This window comes from Schistocerca gregaria, chromosome X, assembly GCF_023897955.1.
Source record: "Schistocerca gregaria isolate iqSchGreg1 chromosome X, iqSchGreg1.2, whole genome shotgun sequence".
Taxonomy (NCBI): Eukaryota; Metazoa; Arthropoda; class Insecta; order Orthoptera; family Acrididae; genus Schistocerca; species Schistocerca gregaria.
Window position 1 is genome coordinate 771,740,875 of NC_064931.1, and position 17,997 is coordinate 771,758,871.

At 42.2% G+C, this 17,997-nt stretch overlaps 1 protein-coding gene across 1 annotated transcript in view; it reads left to right on the forward strand.

The window, feature by feature from the left end:
- Positions 1 to 17,630, forward strand: part of LOC126298823 (zinc finger protein 263-like) — a 98,845-nt gene extending 81,215 nt beyond the window's left edge. Inside the window, exon 5 of the mRNA XM_049990290.1 lies at positions 15,560 to 17,630. Within this exon, the coding sequence (XP_049846247.1) occupies positions 15,560 to 16,514 (955 nt within the window). The 3' untranslated portion in view covers positions 16,515 to 17,630. The remainder of the gene's footprint in view (positions 1 to 15,559) is intronic.
- Positions 17,631 to 17,997: the final 367 nt, after the last annotated feature.

The following is a 17,997-nucleotide window of genomic DNA, read 5'->3' on the forward strand; positions in this document are numbered from 1 at the left end:
AGCAACAGAAACTGCATCAGAAGGATTAAAGTGAAGGAGGACAAACAAATTTTGAAGACTATAGGATCCCGCTATTTTTTAAAAAAAAGATGCCAGATTAGCATGCCGTCTGCAAGATGGAAAGACAAAAATAACCTATTTGCTCTACATTTATTATATTATAGCAGAAAGGCAAACAAGTTTTGCCAGAATGTTTTATGTTTCCATCAGTGTGTATTGAACTCCCTGTTATCTGAAGATAGGTGGGAAGAATTTTTGGAAATAGATGACATCAACAAAAAGGTTGAGAAATTCTCTAGCATCTTCATTGATTACTTTGAAATTGCATTCCCTCTCAAAACACAAGACATAAGAGACACAGCTAAAAACAGCAAAGCTATGGCTAACAACACAGATCAAAATATCAAGTGCGAGGGGAAGAGAATTACTCATGTACAGGAAAAACAATAACATATCCCCTCTTCTAAACAGTTACATACAGGAATACATTCTAATCTACAGAAGAGTGATACGACAGGCAAAAAAATGGCCAATGATAAGTTTAACAGAACCGGCAAATAAAAGCCAAGCAGTATGGAAAGTCATAAAGAAGGAAGAAAATGAAGTGTCCCATAAAATTGAAAAATATCACTCGTAACCATGAGAACAAGTGTATAACTGACTCCCAACACATCACAGATCTTTTTAAATGTGACTTTGCAGAGATCACAAATAATTTAATAGTCAGTGACAAAACAGATACTAGAAAGAAACAGAAAAACAAAGTGCACCCTTGTTCCTCTTCAATCTACATTGATGGAACAACCCCAGATGAAATCATCAGTGCTGCATCAGCTCATAGGAAAATGTCATCAGGGATTGGTGATATTCCTGACTACATCATAAAGCAATGTACTAAAAACATTTCACTTCCTCTTGCAGATATAGTAAATTCATCTTTTCTGACAGGCACATTTCCAGACAGTTTAAAAATTGCTTAAGTAGTCCCTATCCATAAGAAAGGAGACCAAACAAATATGAAAACTGTAGACCAGTTTCATATATAATACAAAATTCTCACTGATTCTCATCATGGATTCAGGAAAAATAAATCAACAACCCGTGCAATCTATGATTTTATAGAAAATGCTCTGTAAGCAATAGACAAAAAAACAAAGAGCCACTGGCATATTTTTAGACTTAAGTAAAGCCTTTGACATACTGGACCACGACAAACTATTGGGAAAGCTCCAAGTATATGACATTAGAGGCACTGCAATAAAATGATTCACTTCGTACTTGACGAACTGGATACAAAAACTACAAATAAAACATGAACTCAAGGAAACCACCAGGACATGCTTCTCAGATGCAGAAGTTCTAAATAAAGGAGTCCCTCAGGGATCCATTTTTGGACCAATCCTCTTTCTCGTATATATATTAATGATCTAGACCGAACATTGAGTCACAAACATACACTTTTTTTTAGCAGATGACACAATCATCCTAATTACAGGAAATGCCCCAAATCAGCTTCAAACAGCTGTTAATAATACTACAGAACAGCTAAATAGATGGTTTGAGCTGAATAAATGTATGGTAAATACCAAGAGGCAACATTCCTAAATTTCTGTTTAAAAGGTGATTCATGCTGCACCAGTGTGACAATAAATCTCAACAAAGTTTCATCTTCTCCGGAAACAAAGTTTTTAGGCTTATGGCTTCAAAATAACTTCAAATGGCACACACATATAAACAAAATTAATGTAACACTAAATAAAATATGTTAAAGACTGTGTTTGCTCTCTGTCAAAGCAAGTTATAGCACTGTCCAAACTGCCTACTTTGCACAATTCCATAGCATCCTCCAGTATGGAATTATATTCTGGGGAAATACGCCATCTAGTTCAGTCATCCTCTTAACTCAAAAAAGAACTGTAAGAGGAATCCAACCTGCTCAACAAACAAATTCTTGCTAACCCCTCTTCCAAAAGTCATCATTTCTCCCTCTTCCCTGTATGTGTATACTATAAATCTGCAAATATATGAGAAACCATTTAAAAGATGTAAATGAAAATTTTAATATCCATGAACATGATACAAGACAAATGGTAAAGTTTCATGTCAAGTCAATTAGGACATCAGCCTATAAAACCTCCACAGTAAACAGCACTACACAAATTTACAATAGTCTTCCAAATAAAGTAAAAGACATATCATCTTTTTTACTCTTTTGTAAAACCCTAAGGGCATTCTTATTGGATCATTGCCTCTATTCAGTAGCAGAATTTCTAGATCATTTAAGATGCAAAAGACTTGAAACAAGACAGTGCAGCTACTGCAAGAACCTTTGTGGATAAAGCTAAAATTAATGTATCTGCTGAAATAATTACTGTATTATATATAATCTCCCACAATCTGGAAAGATTTATAGGATTAATCAATAAATCATTACCTAGGTATGTGGAAGGCATAAAAATAAAATGTGGGTTAAGTGACAATATGTTCCACCTTTTAATGCGGAAGGTACAGCAGTTCTCCAATAATGATAAACTAGTGCATATCTCATTGGATGAAACGTCTCTAATGGCAAATTTAACATATGACAGAACTTTTAACAGTTTTATTGACTTTGAGGACTTAGTTGCTTGTCCCACTTCGAATAATATAACGGATGGAGGTCGTGCTTGTGGCAACAGGTGACAATGACTAAAACACAGTAGGCCTACAGAAAGACAAGTGGGGTGTCAATCCCTTTTGCATGTAGAGATGTCTGTGCTTCTTATGTGTGAATCTATGTGTTTATATTCCGTTGATATCAACACGGTAAGCTACAGTTCTATCCAACATAACAAGTGTTTCTTCATGAATGTGCTGTAACTTGCCACTGGATTCATGATTTTTATCCCTACTTCCGCTTACTTTAGAATCATTTTCAGAAACATCTCTGTCTTCTGATATTACACAAACTCGTGGGTAGCAAAAAATAATTCAAATATTTTGTAAATCACATAGGAAAGGGATGCAAAACAAATATTATGTTTATGATGCATCTGAAGTTCTCCTTTCTCACCCCTTGGAGTGATAGTGTCACTCTAGCTGTCAAACAGTAACAACTTTTTCAGTAGTGAGCGCCGCATCTGTTATGTTAGATGGCGGCAGATGCGAATATGTGGGCTTCCTATGTCATCGTAGCTGCGCGTGAATAGTAACACAGTTTTCTGTCACTCTGACAACTGCTGCAATTAATTCTAACAGGTCGCAGGAAAATATTGTGAATGGTGGTTGAAAAGCGTTATTTTCAAAGTAAATTTCATTTTACACAGGATGAATTACATTATGTGTGCGAAATCGCAGAGCGTTTGATTCTCATTTATAGCCTAACAATCTGAAAGGGCAACAATTTCGAGCCCAGAAGTTTATGTATTATTTAAAATTTTACTGGCACATTTGTGTGATGTATATTAAAGTCTAACACTTGCAAAAAAGACCAATATTACATGTGAAAGCGTAGCTTATCGTGTAGCTACACCATGTGTATTAATTTAAACCATTAACTTTTTCTATTTATGTGTTCGCGCTACTGAGCAGTGATGTTGGTTGCTATTGGCTGACTATGTCACGTGTCCTATGCCTTGAATATCTGTTATCATCAGTTGGCGAGCTCACACGACATCAACTATGATTGGCTTACTAAAGCACATCACAAACTCGATTTCAATGCTTCGGAAACCAACGTGCTATGTTTGGTGGAATTCAAATATATACTTTCATAATACAAAAATATGCAGCGTACGTGATGCTGCACGTCAAAGATCTTTCTAAAATGCGCTTCTTTCTTTTTGTGTGTGTGTGTGTGGGGGGGGGGGGGGGGGGGATGGTTTGTTTTCTAAAGGGCCTGGAAGTTCCACACCACTGTATAAAACCTTAACCATTCAAAAGGTTGATAAGTTTTATGGTTCCGAGTGAAAGTATTCTGTCACTTAACAACGAAAAAGTGTAATTATAACCGGGAAAAATCCGGGAATTTTTTTTCCTTGTCCACATATACACCCTGTGTAACAAAGGAGGGACAGCACGAGATGTGGATTGTAAATACTTCAGAATTAAAGGAGACCACTCACCAAAAACAGAAGCATTGAGTCATCAATAGGCACACATAAGAGAAGAAACACCTGCTTGCACACACACGCTGACACACATTCATACTCCTACATGGTGTTGGCTAGATTGACAGTGCCAATGCTATTTGTGGCAGTGGGCTGGTTGTGGTGGTGGCAGTTAGGTCCTTTGGAAGTGGCACACACTCAAGACTATGTAGGGACATGAATTGGGGGGGGGGGGGGGGGGTGACCAGATGAAGGAAGGAGCAGCTGTGGGGGGGAAGTGTGTGGGGACAGTGCACTGAATTACCTGAGATTGAGGCCAGGATGATCACTACACCTTTATCTCCCAGAGCCCTACTCATAACTGTTGATGCCACCTCCCCATACACCAACATCCCTCATTAACATGACCTTTCTGCTATCAAATATTACCTGCCCAAACATCCATCAGACTTCAATCGCACCACATCAATTCTTAAACATCTTTCCTACTATATCCTGACCCAGTACTACTTTTTCTGTGAAGGGAATGTTTACAAACTAGTCCTCGACACAGCCATGGGGACCCGCATATCACCCTCCTATGCCAGCTGGTTTGTGGGCCATCTAGAGGAAACCTTCCTAGCCTCCCAAAGCTCCCAATCCATAGGCCAGCTCAGTATCATTGATAATATCTTCATGATCTGGACTTGGTGCGAAGACACCCTATCCACATTCCTTCACATCCACTTCACCTGGTCCTCCTCTACCCATCATGCCACCTTCTTGGACGTTGACCTCCATCTCACCGATGTCCACACTTTTGTCCACATTAAACCCACTAACCACTAACAGTACCTGCATTTCAACAGCTGCCATCCCTTCCACATGAAAAAAATAAAATAAAATAAATAAATAAATAATGCTCCTATTCAGCCTAACCACCTGCACTGACCAGAACTCTCTTGTCTAGATGCTCAAAGCCTCACAAAAGCTTTCACAGGCAGGCAATTACCCCCCTCCTCCTGCTTCCCCCCCCTCCCCCAAACCTAGTCCACAAATAGCTTTCCTATGCCATATCCCCTCACACACACCCAATTCTCCCACCGCTCCTGAGAATCGGATATAAAGTATAGCCCCCTCGTCACCCAACATCACCCTGGACTGGAACAAGTGAACCATATCCTTCGCCAGGACTTTGATTAGCTCTCATCCTGCCCTGAAATGAGGGACATTGTACCCAGATTCCTTCCCACCCCTCCTAAAACACTGTTCCGTCTCCCACCCAATCTACACAACATCCCAGTCCATCCCTATGCCACTCCCCCTCCCAACCCCTAGCCACAGGAATCATATCCTTGTGGCTGACCATGGTGCAAGACCTGTCCAATCCATCAACTCAGCACCTCCTACTCCAGTCCCGTCACAGGCTTATGCTACCCCATCAGAGGCTGGACTACGTGCTTTCACAAACAGCCATGCCATATACCAGCTCTGCTGGAAACACTGCACAGCCTTTTATGTAGGTGTGACTACCAACTAGCTGTCCACCAGGATGAATGGACACTGCCAAACTATTGTCATGAACAAAGTTGACTACCTGGTGGCACAATATGCAGCTGAAAATAACATGCTCAAATTCAATGGCAGCTTCACAACCCAAGCCATCTGGGTCCATCCTTGCACCACCAGCTTCTCTGAACTACACAGATGGGAGTTATCCATACAATACGTCCCCCACTTTTGTAATAACCCTGGCCTCAATCTCAGGTAACACACTGTTTTTGCATCCTCCACCCAACGATTTCCTCATCCTCCATGCTGTCAACCCCTCCCAATTCATGTCCCCACATAGCCTTCAGTGTGTGCTGCTTCCCACTGGCTGCTACAACTGTGCCTGCTAACCCCACCCTCAGTCCCTCCCGTTACCACTCACGCCCATTTCCCTGTACCCACCCCACCCGACATTACCCCCACAACAACCAGCCCCCATGCTGCAAGTATCATTGGCACTGTCAGTCTAGATGGCACCGTGTGTGTGTGTGTGTGTGTGTGTGTGTGTGTGTGTGTGTGTGTGTGCGTGTGTTTGAAGTATAACTATAATAGCTAGCAAGTTTTTGTACTTTTGTGTGTACCTATTGATGGCTCATTGCTTCTACTTTTCAGTGAGTGGTCTGTCTTAATACTAAAGTATTTACATTCTACAAGAACTTCCCCTAAACAAGTAAAATAAATAAATAAATATCCCATCTGCCATCTACACCCATGTCGACAGGCACATCATTTTGAGTTGGTTAGACTCCCAGTGCTAGATGGAGTTATTCCATATCTAATAAGGCTGGATTGTAAATTTAATTGTTGCCACTGGAATGACCTTTTAAACTATCTATTCTCAATTCTGTGATACCAAAATGTACACATAATATTAATATTCTTGAGTACAACATGATTTTACAGACTTATAGTACTTGGTCCAGTCACATTCACACGATCACTGCCTATGTTCACATCAATGTTCAGTAACTACTCACAGGTGGCAGCACTAGCAGTGGAAGGTATTTGAAGTATGTCAGGGGAACATGAAAACAGTGCAGTTGTTGTTGTAATGTGAAAATGGAGTGATTTATCTGACATCCAAAAGGACATGATCATTGGCTTTTGGGCCAAGGGGGGCAAACATTTCTGAAATGACTAAGTTTCTAAACTGTTTGTGTGCCACCATGGTGAAAATATACCATGCATGACAAAATTGTACTATACAAAACTGGCCTTGAGGCAACTGTGGTGCACCACAGGATATGGGTGAGCGACAGCTGCGGAGATATCTATGTGTTAATGGACGTGTGACCGTTAAGCAACTGACCACCCAGATTAACCAAGGGGCTACCAACACTGTCTCCGCAACAACTGTTCAGTGAATGTTGCTGTGTCTGGGTCTCCACAGCAGGCATGTGTTTCATGCACCCATGCTGACTGCCGTTCATCGGTGATGAAGATTGGAATTTGCACACCAGTACAACAACTGTACATCCACTGAGTGGCGACCGGTAGCCTTTACAGATGAATCACATTTTATTCTCCATTACACAGTTGGCCTTTGGTGTGAGCAGCATGAAAGGTCTGAAAGCAAACATCCTGGAACAATGTTCGGAAGGGTCCATGCCTGAGGAGGGAGTGTTATGGTCTGGGGAATATTTTTGTGGCATTCTCTTGGTGACCTCATCATTATGAAAGATACAGTGAACCTACACAACTATGCATCTATCCATAGGGACCATATTCAGGCTGTTGACAGGTGGTCACATTAAAGTGATAGGATGGTGTATAAAACTAATGTAATCCTGTTGTTAATAGTATTAATGAAATTTTGATTGTTTAAACATTGGAAGGTGTGAGAATGTGCTGAAAAGTAATGGCTCCAAATTTTTAAAGTGAGAACTCTTAAATAATACAAACAGTATTAACATTGTATAATGGGTGTTCCACAATTAATGCAACACATTTTTCTCTGTCAGTTTCATTTGAAAAAAAATGTGGAATTTGTTGTAGGACATTGTGGAATATTCCCAGTTCAGCCCCTATAGTTTCATGAAGTTCAGATAGGTGGAAGTGCTATAAATAGTTTCAAAATGGTGTCTTTAATGAAGGTGTGTTCCAAGCAGAGAGCTGTCATTGAGTTTCTTTTGGCAGGAAACCAGAGCATCACATATATTCATAGGCACTTCCAGAATGTCTGCAGAGACCTGGCAGTGGTGGCATGGTGAATTGTTGAGTGAGGCATCTGTCGTCATCACAACAAGGCCATACAAACCTGTCCAATCTCCTGTCTGCCTGCCTGCCGCACACAACTGCGAGTACCGCATTGTTGGGACATGTGGACACACTCATTCGAAGTGATTGATTGTGGATCACAAACAAACACCTTGCTGCTCAACTGGATGTTTCTGTAGGTAGTGCTGACACACTCATCCACCAGTTGGGGTACTCAAAGGTGTGTGCCTACAGCCCAGATCTCACACCCTCTGACTTTCTTCTGTTTGGCCCAATGAAGGGTACACTCTGTGGGAAGCAGCACATAGATGATGGGGAGGTTGTGGATGCAGCAAGATGTTTGCTCCGACATCAACCATTAGAGTGTTATCATGCAGGCATACAGGCCCTTCCAGTAAGTTGGCATAAGGCCCTCGCATTAAACAGAGGTTATATCGAAAAATAGGGTTTTGTAGTGAAAAGAGTGGGAAATAATATAGGTATAAGAATCCTGGGTGAAAACAACCTACTTTCAGAAAAAATATGTTGCATTACTTATTGAACACCCCTCATACACCTTTATTCTTCATGTCTACATCTTTGCAGCACTCTGCCGCTAGAGGGCTCTGAACAGTAGTGTGTAACATGACGGTGTGCAGTGTAACTATGTCAGAATATGAGGAACAGTGTGCTGTAATGAAGTTTCAAATTTGAAGAGTTTGTATGTGCATGGAGCATCTTCTCCTCTATCATGACTATGCCAGACCACACATGAGTACTGCAACATGTACAACATTGTCATTGATCATCCTCCACACAGTCCTGACTTGGCCAGACCCGATTTTCATCTGTTTCCAGAACTTATAGAACGTCTTTGAGAATTTCACTTTGATAGTGATGAAGCAGTGCAAGAACAGGTAAAGGTATGGCCCATCAACAAAGTCAAACTTGTCTCTTGTGGGGAGAAATATGTTCATCACCAGGGTAACTATGTTGAGAAATAATATGTAGACATGAAGAATGAAAATGTAGAATGTTAATAACATTTGTTTTATTTAAAAAGCTATTAAGAGTTTTCTATAAAAAATTCAGAGGCATTACTTTCTAACATGCCTTTGTATGTGAATAGAAACTGGAGGCTGAATGAAATAACTAGTGTTGAGAATAAATGAAAATGCAACAAAAATCTCAAAAAAAACACATGACCACAGGAAACTGAAATACTGATAAAGACTGTAAGATTTTAAATGTAACAGCATAATATTTGGTCATTTCTATACAGCATTCAGAAGTCATTTTTATTTTGATTACTTTGATAGAAAGAATGCACTCATTACTATAATTACGACAAAAGTTGTTCTTCAGCAAACAGACAGGTGTACTGTTTTGAGCATGAAATGAAATTACAAGATAGTAAATGCAAGAGAGGGTACACTGTTCTGTGAAAATGAGAAAGACAATGATGATTGTGACAGCGAAGAACGGAGAAGCTTCTTATCGTCACACTTTTATTGGAAACATAAGCATGCAAACACTCATAACAGAATTGTTGTTAGTGTGTTACTCATTTTGCAAGAGGTATGTGCTAGAAAGTAAACTGTAGCTCAGCTGTTCTTGGAATGTGCAGGGGCTGGACAAAAATTGAAAACACCATGAGAAATGCATTTTTTAACATAAATACAGATGCTAGCGAAGCCTCCAGATTGTACTGTTGTATTTGGCCACTAAAGGCACCTATGCAATTTCCTCAATACATTTCAAGTGTCATGGAGTATCGGAACTGTGTTTTCTCTGTGGTTGTAAGTGAGTGCATTATATTTGAGCTGAGGGAAATCTTATGTGGATAAATTTTTGGTGTTGGTATGGTGGGGTTTTTGTAACCAAGGTAGCCAAAGTGTTTGGTGTTTCTTGAGGCATCATATAGAAGATTTGTATTGCGCTCAAGGAAAGAAGAAAAATGTCGTGCACTAATTCACAGTGCGGATAAAAGTGTGTCGAGTAATCATGACAGGTAGTAATTGAAGAGGATTGTGACAAAAAGCTGTAAAAGTCACTGCATAACTAATATCACACTTGTGAACCCTATCACTACCAAAACAACACAAAGGAAACTCCGTAAATAGGGAAATGCAGGATGAGCTGTAATTCCAAAACCGCTCATCAGTGATGCAAATGCCCGTAAGAGGAAAACGTGGTGCCGAAGCCATAAAATCCGAACAGTGGAGCAATGGATGGATGTCATTTGGTCGGATGAGTCTTGTTTCACGCTATTTCCAACTTCTGGCCAAGTTTATGTCTGAAGAGTGAAACGTGACAGGGGTTCAGTGATGATTTGGTCAGCCATGTCATGGCACCCATGGTTACTCTCGAAGTTTGCATCAATGCCAAGGATTTTATGCCCATTTTATCTGCTGAGGATGATCCCATGGTACAGTGTGTGTTCCCATTGGTGATGCTGTGTTCCAAGATGACAGGGTCCTGCTTACACAGCCTGCATCGTCCAGGACTGGCCTTGTGAGCATGAGAATGAGTTGTATCTCTCCTGGCCACCACAGCCACTAGATCTTGATAATTTTGAGTCTTTGTGGTCTGCTTTGGAGAGAAGGGTGTGGAATTTATATCTACCTCCATCATCATTGCCTGAACTTGGCAATATTTTGCAGGAAATGTGATATAAGATTCCATTGAAAACTATAGAGAACCTTTGTTTACCCATCCGAGGTGACTGGAATGCCAACAGGTTTCCTACTCCATATTGGGCATGGTGATGTGTTTTTGGTTTTTCCATATTTGTCTGCCTCCTATGAATCACAACAATAAACCTCTTCAGAATATGCTATTCCTCTTCTGTAGTGTCTTCTGCTGTAGTTTTTTTGACCATCTCCGTAACATTCTTGCACTTATCAAATGATCCTGTGATGTAACGTGTTGCTCTTTGTTGAATTTTTTCTCTCTCTCTTCTATTAATCCACCTGGCGGGGTTCCCAGACTGATGAACAGTACTCAAAACCTATGTTTTATGGCTGGTACCATTTCCAGTGGTGTGTCACCAATAGTGTAATTAAGAAGTATTGTATTTCTTCACCTACTACTATCTATGCATGATACGTCGCATTTATCTACCTTAAGGGTCAACTGCCAGTACTTGGAGCGACAGTCTTCAGGTCTTCCTGTGTTTTGCTACAGGCTTTTGGCATAGCAGTCTGACTGTAGACAACAGCATAATTTGTAAACATCCTCACTGAACTTCTGACATTATCCACTTGATTGTTCACATATACACTACTGGAAATGGAAAAAAGAACACATTGACACCGGTGTGTCAGACCCACCATACTTGCTCCGGACACTGCGAGAGAGCTGTACAAGCAATGATCACACGCATGGCACAGCGGACACACCAGGAACCGCGGTGTTGGCCGTCGAATGGCGCTAGCTGCGCAGCATTTGTGCACCGCCGCCGTCAGTGTCAGCCAGTTTGCCTTGGCATACGGAGCTCCATCGCAGTCTTTAACACTGGTAGCATGCCGCGACAGCGTGGACGTGAACCGTATGTGCAGTTGACGGACTTTGAGCGAGGGCGTATAGTCAGCATGCGGGAGGCCGAGTGGACGTACCGCCGAATTGCTCAACACGTGGGGCGTGAGGTCTCCACAGTACATCGATGTTGTCGCCAATGGTCGGCAGAAGGTGCACGTGCCCGTTGACCTGGGACCGGACCGCAGCGACGCACGGATGCACGCCAAGACCGTAGGATCCTACGCAGTGCCGTAGGGGACCGCACCGCCACTTCCCAGCAAATTAGGGACACTTGCTCCTGGGGTATCGGCGAGGACCATTCGCAACCATCTCCATGAAGCTGGGCTACAGTCCCGCACACCGTTAGGCCATATTCCGCTCACGCCCCAACATCGTGCAGCCCGCCTCCAGTGGTGTCGCGACAGGCGTGAATGGAGGGACGAATGGAGACGTGTCGTCTTCAGCGATGAGAGTCGCTTCTGCCTTGGTGCCAATGATGGTCGTATGCGTGTTTGGCGCCGTGCAGGTGAGCGCCACAATCAGGACTGCATACGACCAAGGCACACAGGGCCAACACCCGGCATCATGGTGTGGGGAGCGATCTCCTACACTGGCCGTACACCTCTGGTGATCGTCGAGGGGACACTGAATAGTGCACGGTACATCCAAACCGTCATCGGACCCATCGTTCTACCATTCCTAGACTGGCAAGGGAACTTGCTGTTCCAACAGGACAATGCATGTCCGCATGTATCCCATGCCACCCAACGTGCTCTTGAAGGTGTAAGTCAACTACCCTGGCCAGCAAGATCTCCGGATCTGTCCCCCATTGAGCATGTTTGGGACTGGATGAAGCGTCGTCTCACGCGGTCTGCACGTCCAGCACGATCGCTGGTCCAACTGAGGCGCCAGGTGGAAATGGCATGGCAAGCCGTTCCACAGGACTACATCCAGCATCTCTACGATCGTCTCCATGGGAGAATAGCAGCCTGCATTGCTGCAAAAGGTGGATATACACTGTACTAGTGCCGACATTGTGCATGCTCTGTTGCCTGTGTCTATGTGCCTGTGGGTCTGTCAGTGTGATCATGTGATGTATCTGACCCCAGGAATGTGTCAATAAAGTTTCCCCTTCCTGGGACAATGAATTCACGGTGTTCTTATTTCAATTTCCAGGAGAGTATTATAAATGTTACTGACCTTGTAACACTTGCTTAGGGTACTCGCAAAATTAACTGTTCATCATTTAATCCCATTGAGAACACTATGTTGCTTTGTCTTTTCTAAGTCTTCTGATCCAGTTACAAATCTGATCTGTTACTTAGTAAGCTCATAATTCATTCACTAAGTGGCAGTATGGTGTTGTACTGAATACTGTCTGGGATTTGAGGGCCATCTCCAGACGTGTCTTCACTGGTCATCCGGACTCAGTTTGAAGAGGGGCTCACAACTGAAGACAGTTCTACTCCAGTCAATGATATTCCAAGTCGAAAACATCCCTGAACAGCGGTGGAATGCCAACCTGACTGGCGCCCATCATGCTGCCTGACATCCATGGGTGATGATCTGGGGTGCCATTTCTTTTCATAGCAGGACCTCTTTGGTTGTCATCTGCGACATCCTTACAACACAGTTGTACATCGACAAAATTCTACATCCCGTTTTGTTGCATATCATGGCAAGCCATACTTGGCTTGCAATGCAGCAAGATAATTCCTGGCTGCACACAGTGAGAGTTTCTACTGCTTGTCTCCATTCTTGGCCAGAAAAGTCACCAGATTTCTCCCCATTTGAGAACATTTGGAGCATTATGGACAGGGCCCTCTAATCATCTCAGGATTTTGAAGATCTGATGTGCCAATTCGATAGAATTTGGCATGATATCCCTCAGGAGGACATCCAACAACTCTGCCAATGATTACCAAGATAAATAACTGCTTGCATAAGGGTTAGAGGTGAACCAACATGTTAGTGAATTGGTCAGTTTGCAAAGCTCTTTCTCTTAAATAAATTGTCCAATTTTTCTGAAATTTTGAACTTTTTTTTTTCTGTGCATGTACATCGCATGTACTGATTTCCATCCCACTGGGATTATACCTTTGTATATTTGGGGGTGTAAGACATTATCCACACGAATTGGTTCTGTTACTAACTTCTCAAAGCATTTTTTACAAAGGAGTTGTAATTAAATCCCTCTCAAATTCCTGTACCTGGCACTAGATTTAATCACATGACTCTCCTATTCTGTAGCTGGTAAGTTGAAATCTCCCCTCTAATGCTATAATCTGATGAGTGAAATTACAATATTTATTAATTTTTTTTTCTTAAATGCTCTCCGCCACAGTGCCTTGTATGCTTAACTCCTCTCAGATTATTTTACAACCAAAATTTGTAATATCCTCAGTAGGTATTATTGAACTACTTGTGTCAATAAATATGCCACCACCGTAGTTATCTAGCCTTCCCCTGTGATACATATGCAGTCTGAATTTAATATTTCACTGCTGTGCGATTCTGGTTTCAGTCCACTTTCTGTTTGTAATACTGTGTGGGCATTATTAACTCATAAGCAAGACAAATTCTGGGACCTTTCTATGGATGATCTTGCAGGTTACTAATACCATTATATCATATTCTCTTTCTGATGAGCAAGGACAAAAGTATTCATCCAAGTGTAATGTGAGTGATTGTTTTCTCTGATTATGGCAGGTAATTCATCATTGACCCTATGGAGCAATCAGCCTAAAAATACCCAGTTGGCAAGTCAGATTTGAGTAGCTGCTTCCTTTGTGTAAAGCACACCTAACCTATTTGAGGGGTACAGTTCTCCGCCTGATAGTGAAAAATGAGAAACTTGCATCCAAGATAGTCATACAGTTGCTTAAACCTCTAGTTTAGGCCATTCTCTCAGCTCGAAATCAGAGGATTGCAATCAGTACTGGATGTGATGCTGCAAACAGTATTTCCATGTGTGTGGCTAAATTGTGTTTACCAATTCAACCAGCCATACAAAAGAAAGGACAGGCAGACTCAGAACCCAGGTTGCAAGTGTCATTCATGCTGACAGGAGGTACAGTTTGCAGCTGGTTGCACCCAGTAGGTTCAGGCGACCAGAGCCACCTCCACATATTGGACAAGACATCCAGGCAGACTGAGTGCACCCTGTTCTTCTTTGCCAATGTAGCTGCTGTTCCCCGGAGGCACTCTATTACCCACCTAATATTGGGATACCCAACGACCAATGTACGTATGCTCTGTGCTTGTGTAAACTTGGCTGGAAAATTGGCTACTGGCCCAACAAACGAGGTGTCCTGTACTGGCTCAGATGTGTTGTCATCACTGGGCAGCACCTCATAACTGTTGCTATGGCACAAGGTCATAGCTTGTGCACCCAGTTCCCACATTCACTTTCTGCCCAAAGATACACAATCCCACCTGTCCATGACTCACTCTCAAGTGAGGACAAACTGGTCAGATATTACACACTGGAAAGTGGTGACATGGGGATTACAGAGGCACCAGAGTCATCACAGCATTCTCTACAGGTGCTCCAGCATCGCTGCACCTTAGGGTAGTAGCCTGAAGCCTATCAGCCAGTGCAAATGCAGCTTCTCAATGTTTCTAGGCAGTGGTCAATTCAGCCTGTGCCTGTACAAGACAAGCATAGTCTCGAAAGCCACATAAAAGTGTGGAAAGGAGAATATAATAACCAAGGCAGTCAGAAGTTGAGAAACTATAAGCAGATTGCAACAAGAGGTCAAGCTACCCTACTTTGGTGCTAATGAAGATGGCTGTAGAACTTCATAGCTGTAGCTGATGCAGCTCATGCTTTACTGAAAAGATTCTGCTTTGACAATATCCATCTACCGGGGCAAACTTGGAGATGCTGTTAGTCAAGCACATAATTTAAGCATTATCCACTTTGTTATTGGTTTGGATCTCGACATTGTGGCTGTTTTGGTGCCATAACAACACATTACACATTTGGGAGTAGTTAATTTACTTTGGTTTGGTCAGTCTGATTGGAATTCTCAAATGCTTCATAATGCATGTTTGTTACATATTACATAAGTGTGTAATTTAAAGATTAATGTCTGTTATTAGTTGCTAATGCTTTAGTCAATTGAGTGAGAGATATCAACCATATTTTTAGATTTATGAATCTTATCAGAAGTTCTTTCTTTCTTTGTTTATTGTTGTCAATATGTGTATTATTGTTGTTTCAGGGGTTCAAACAGTAATGAGGAAAAGATAAACCTCGAATTCTCAGAACATGAGGCTGAAACTGATAAGGATATTTTTGAAGTTCAGCAGAAAAGGAAAGAGAAACTGCCACAGATGTGGGATGTTTTTGAAAAGCATGGTTCAAATTCTACGGTAACACATCGGCGATACATAATCAGCAAGGCAGCATTTTCTTGTTCATTGTGTGGCCAGTGTTACAAACTCGCAGAAGCATTATCTGGAGACACTACTGACAATAATGGAGCTGGTGTTGAGTTCCGAACATTTGCTTGTAGTATATGTGGCAAAGTTTTTCCTCGCCGAGGTTCTCTAAAACGACATCTGTCATTGCATGGAGATGTAAAACCATTTCCTTGCCATTTATGTGGCCGAGCCTTTAACAGAAAGGAACATTTGTCGAGACACACTCTTTCTCACACAGGTGGGAGGCCTTATAATTGTGACATCTGTTCGAAACCATTTACAAGAAAAGAACATTTGGCAAGGCATCGAAACATTACTCATTTTTCAGAACTGCATCCTAATAAAATTTTTGTGACTGCAGGGCCTTCAACTGAAAATATTAAGAAGGAATCAGAAGACAGTAGGACAGACCAGCCTTACAAGTGCAATTTCTGTGGACAGTGTTTTTCTGAAGATGAGCACCTTATCAAACATCAGGAAAACGAACACTGGCAAGTGACAGCTAGTAGTATGGAGACCATCTTGCGACCTTACATTTGTACTGTGTGTCATAAGAGATTTACTCGCAAAGAACATTTAGTCAGACATCATAAGATCCATGAGAAGCATTATACTAGTGTTCAAAGAACAGATTTGTCTGTATCCTTAATGAAAAACCGTACATTTTGCATCGACATGCAGGGAATGGAAGTCAGAGGCTCAAGCAGCTGTCCTCTGCCGAAAGTTGCAAGTATTGACATGGAAGACATTTAGGCTAGTTTTCCCTATTCTTCTCAACTATCATGAATTATGGACTGTTGCATGGAGAGCACATTCACTGATTTTCTTTTAGAATGAGTTAAAAATTGCTGTTCATTACAAATTTCATCTTTTTAATAGCATTTAAATTAGAGCAAAGGTTCTGATTGATTGGAGGTTTTAGGTAGACAGATTGATTTGTGTGTTTGGATAATTGTCACAATGCCTGTAGCCTAGCTTCAAGTACTGGTCTGGCATACAGTTTTAATTTGTCATAAAATTTTGTTATTTTAAAACAGTTACCAGGTTAGATAATCATACATCAGTTTAAGATTATTATAACATTTTCCCACTGTCCTCTATCATGTCATAAGCACTTGACCTTGTATCCTGGACACTTTCCTTTCTCACATATACCTTATACTTCTCACCTTAATTACACTTTTCTCCCCCTCACCATCACACATTGCTTACTCAATCCCTACCTCCCCCTCCTCCCTTGTTCCCTCCCCTTCCCCCCTCCTTCTTTCCTCTTCCCCCCTCCTCCTCTTCCCTCTCCCATCTCGTTACATTTCCTTCCCGCCTCCCTCTCTCCCCATAAAAGAAGAGGAGGATATTAGTGTTTAACGTCCTGTCGACAACGAGGTCATTAGAGACTGAGCGCAAGCTCGGGTGAGGGAAGGATGGGGAAGGGAATCGGCCGTGCCCTTTCAAAGGAACCATCCCGGCATTTGCCTGAAGCGATTTAGGGAAATCACAGAAAACCTAAATCAGGATGGCCGGAGACGGGATTGAACCGTCGTCCTCCCGAATGCGAGGCCAGTGTGCTAACCACTGCGCCACCTCGCTCGGTCTCTCTCCCCATAGACCATCTCTCATTGGGAAGGACAATGGGTCAATATGCCTCCGGCCATCCAAATTTAGGTTTTCTGTGTTCCCTAAATCGCTCCAGGCAAATGCTAAGATGGTTCCTTTGAAAGGATGCAGCCAATTTCCTTCCCCATCTTTGAAACATTCAGGGTTTGTGCTCCATCTTCAATGACCTCTATGTTGACTGCACAATAAACACTAATCTTCCTTCCTATGACCCGTACTGACTCCCCCACTCCACTCTCTCTCTCCCTCTCCCTCTCCCCCCTCTCCCTCCCCCCCCTCCCTCTCTCTCTCTCTCTCTCTCTCTCTCTCTCTCTCTCTCTCTCTCTCTCCCCCCCCCCTCTCCCTCTCCCTCCCCCCTCCCTCCCTCCCTCTCTCTCTCTCTCTCTCTCTCTCTCTCTCTCTCTGACATACTCAACTCCCACTATCCTACACATACCCTCTCTCTTCGAAACACCTCTCTCCCCTCCCTGTAATCATACCTTCCTCGTTCCAGCTTTCTTCCCCATTTTCCTTCCTTCCATTTTCCCTCTCTCCATTACAGCCCCCTCTTTCTCTCAGTCAAATTTCCCATCATCCTTTACACTTTTTTCCTTCAGTTACACATCTCAGATTACGATTTCAT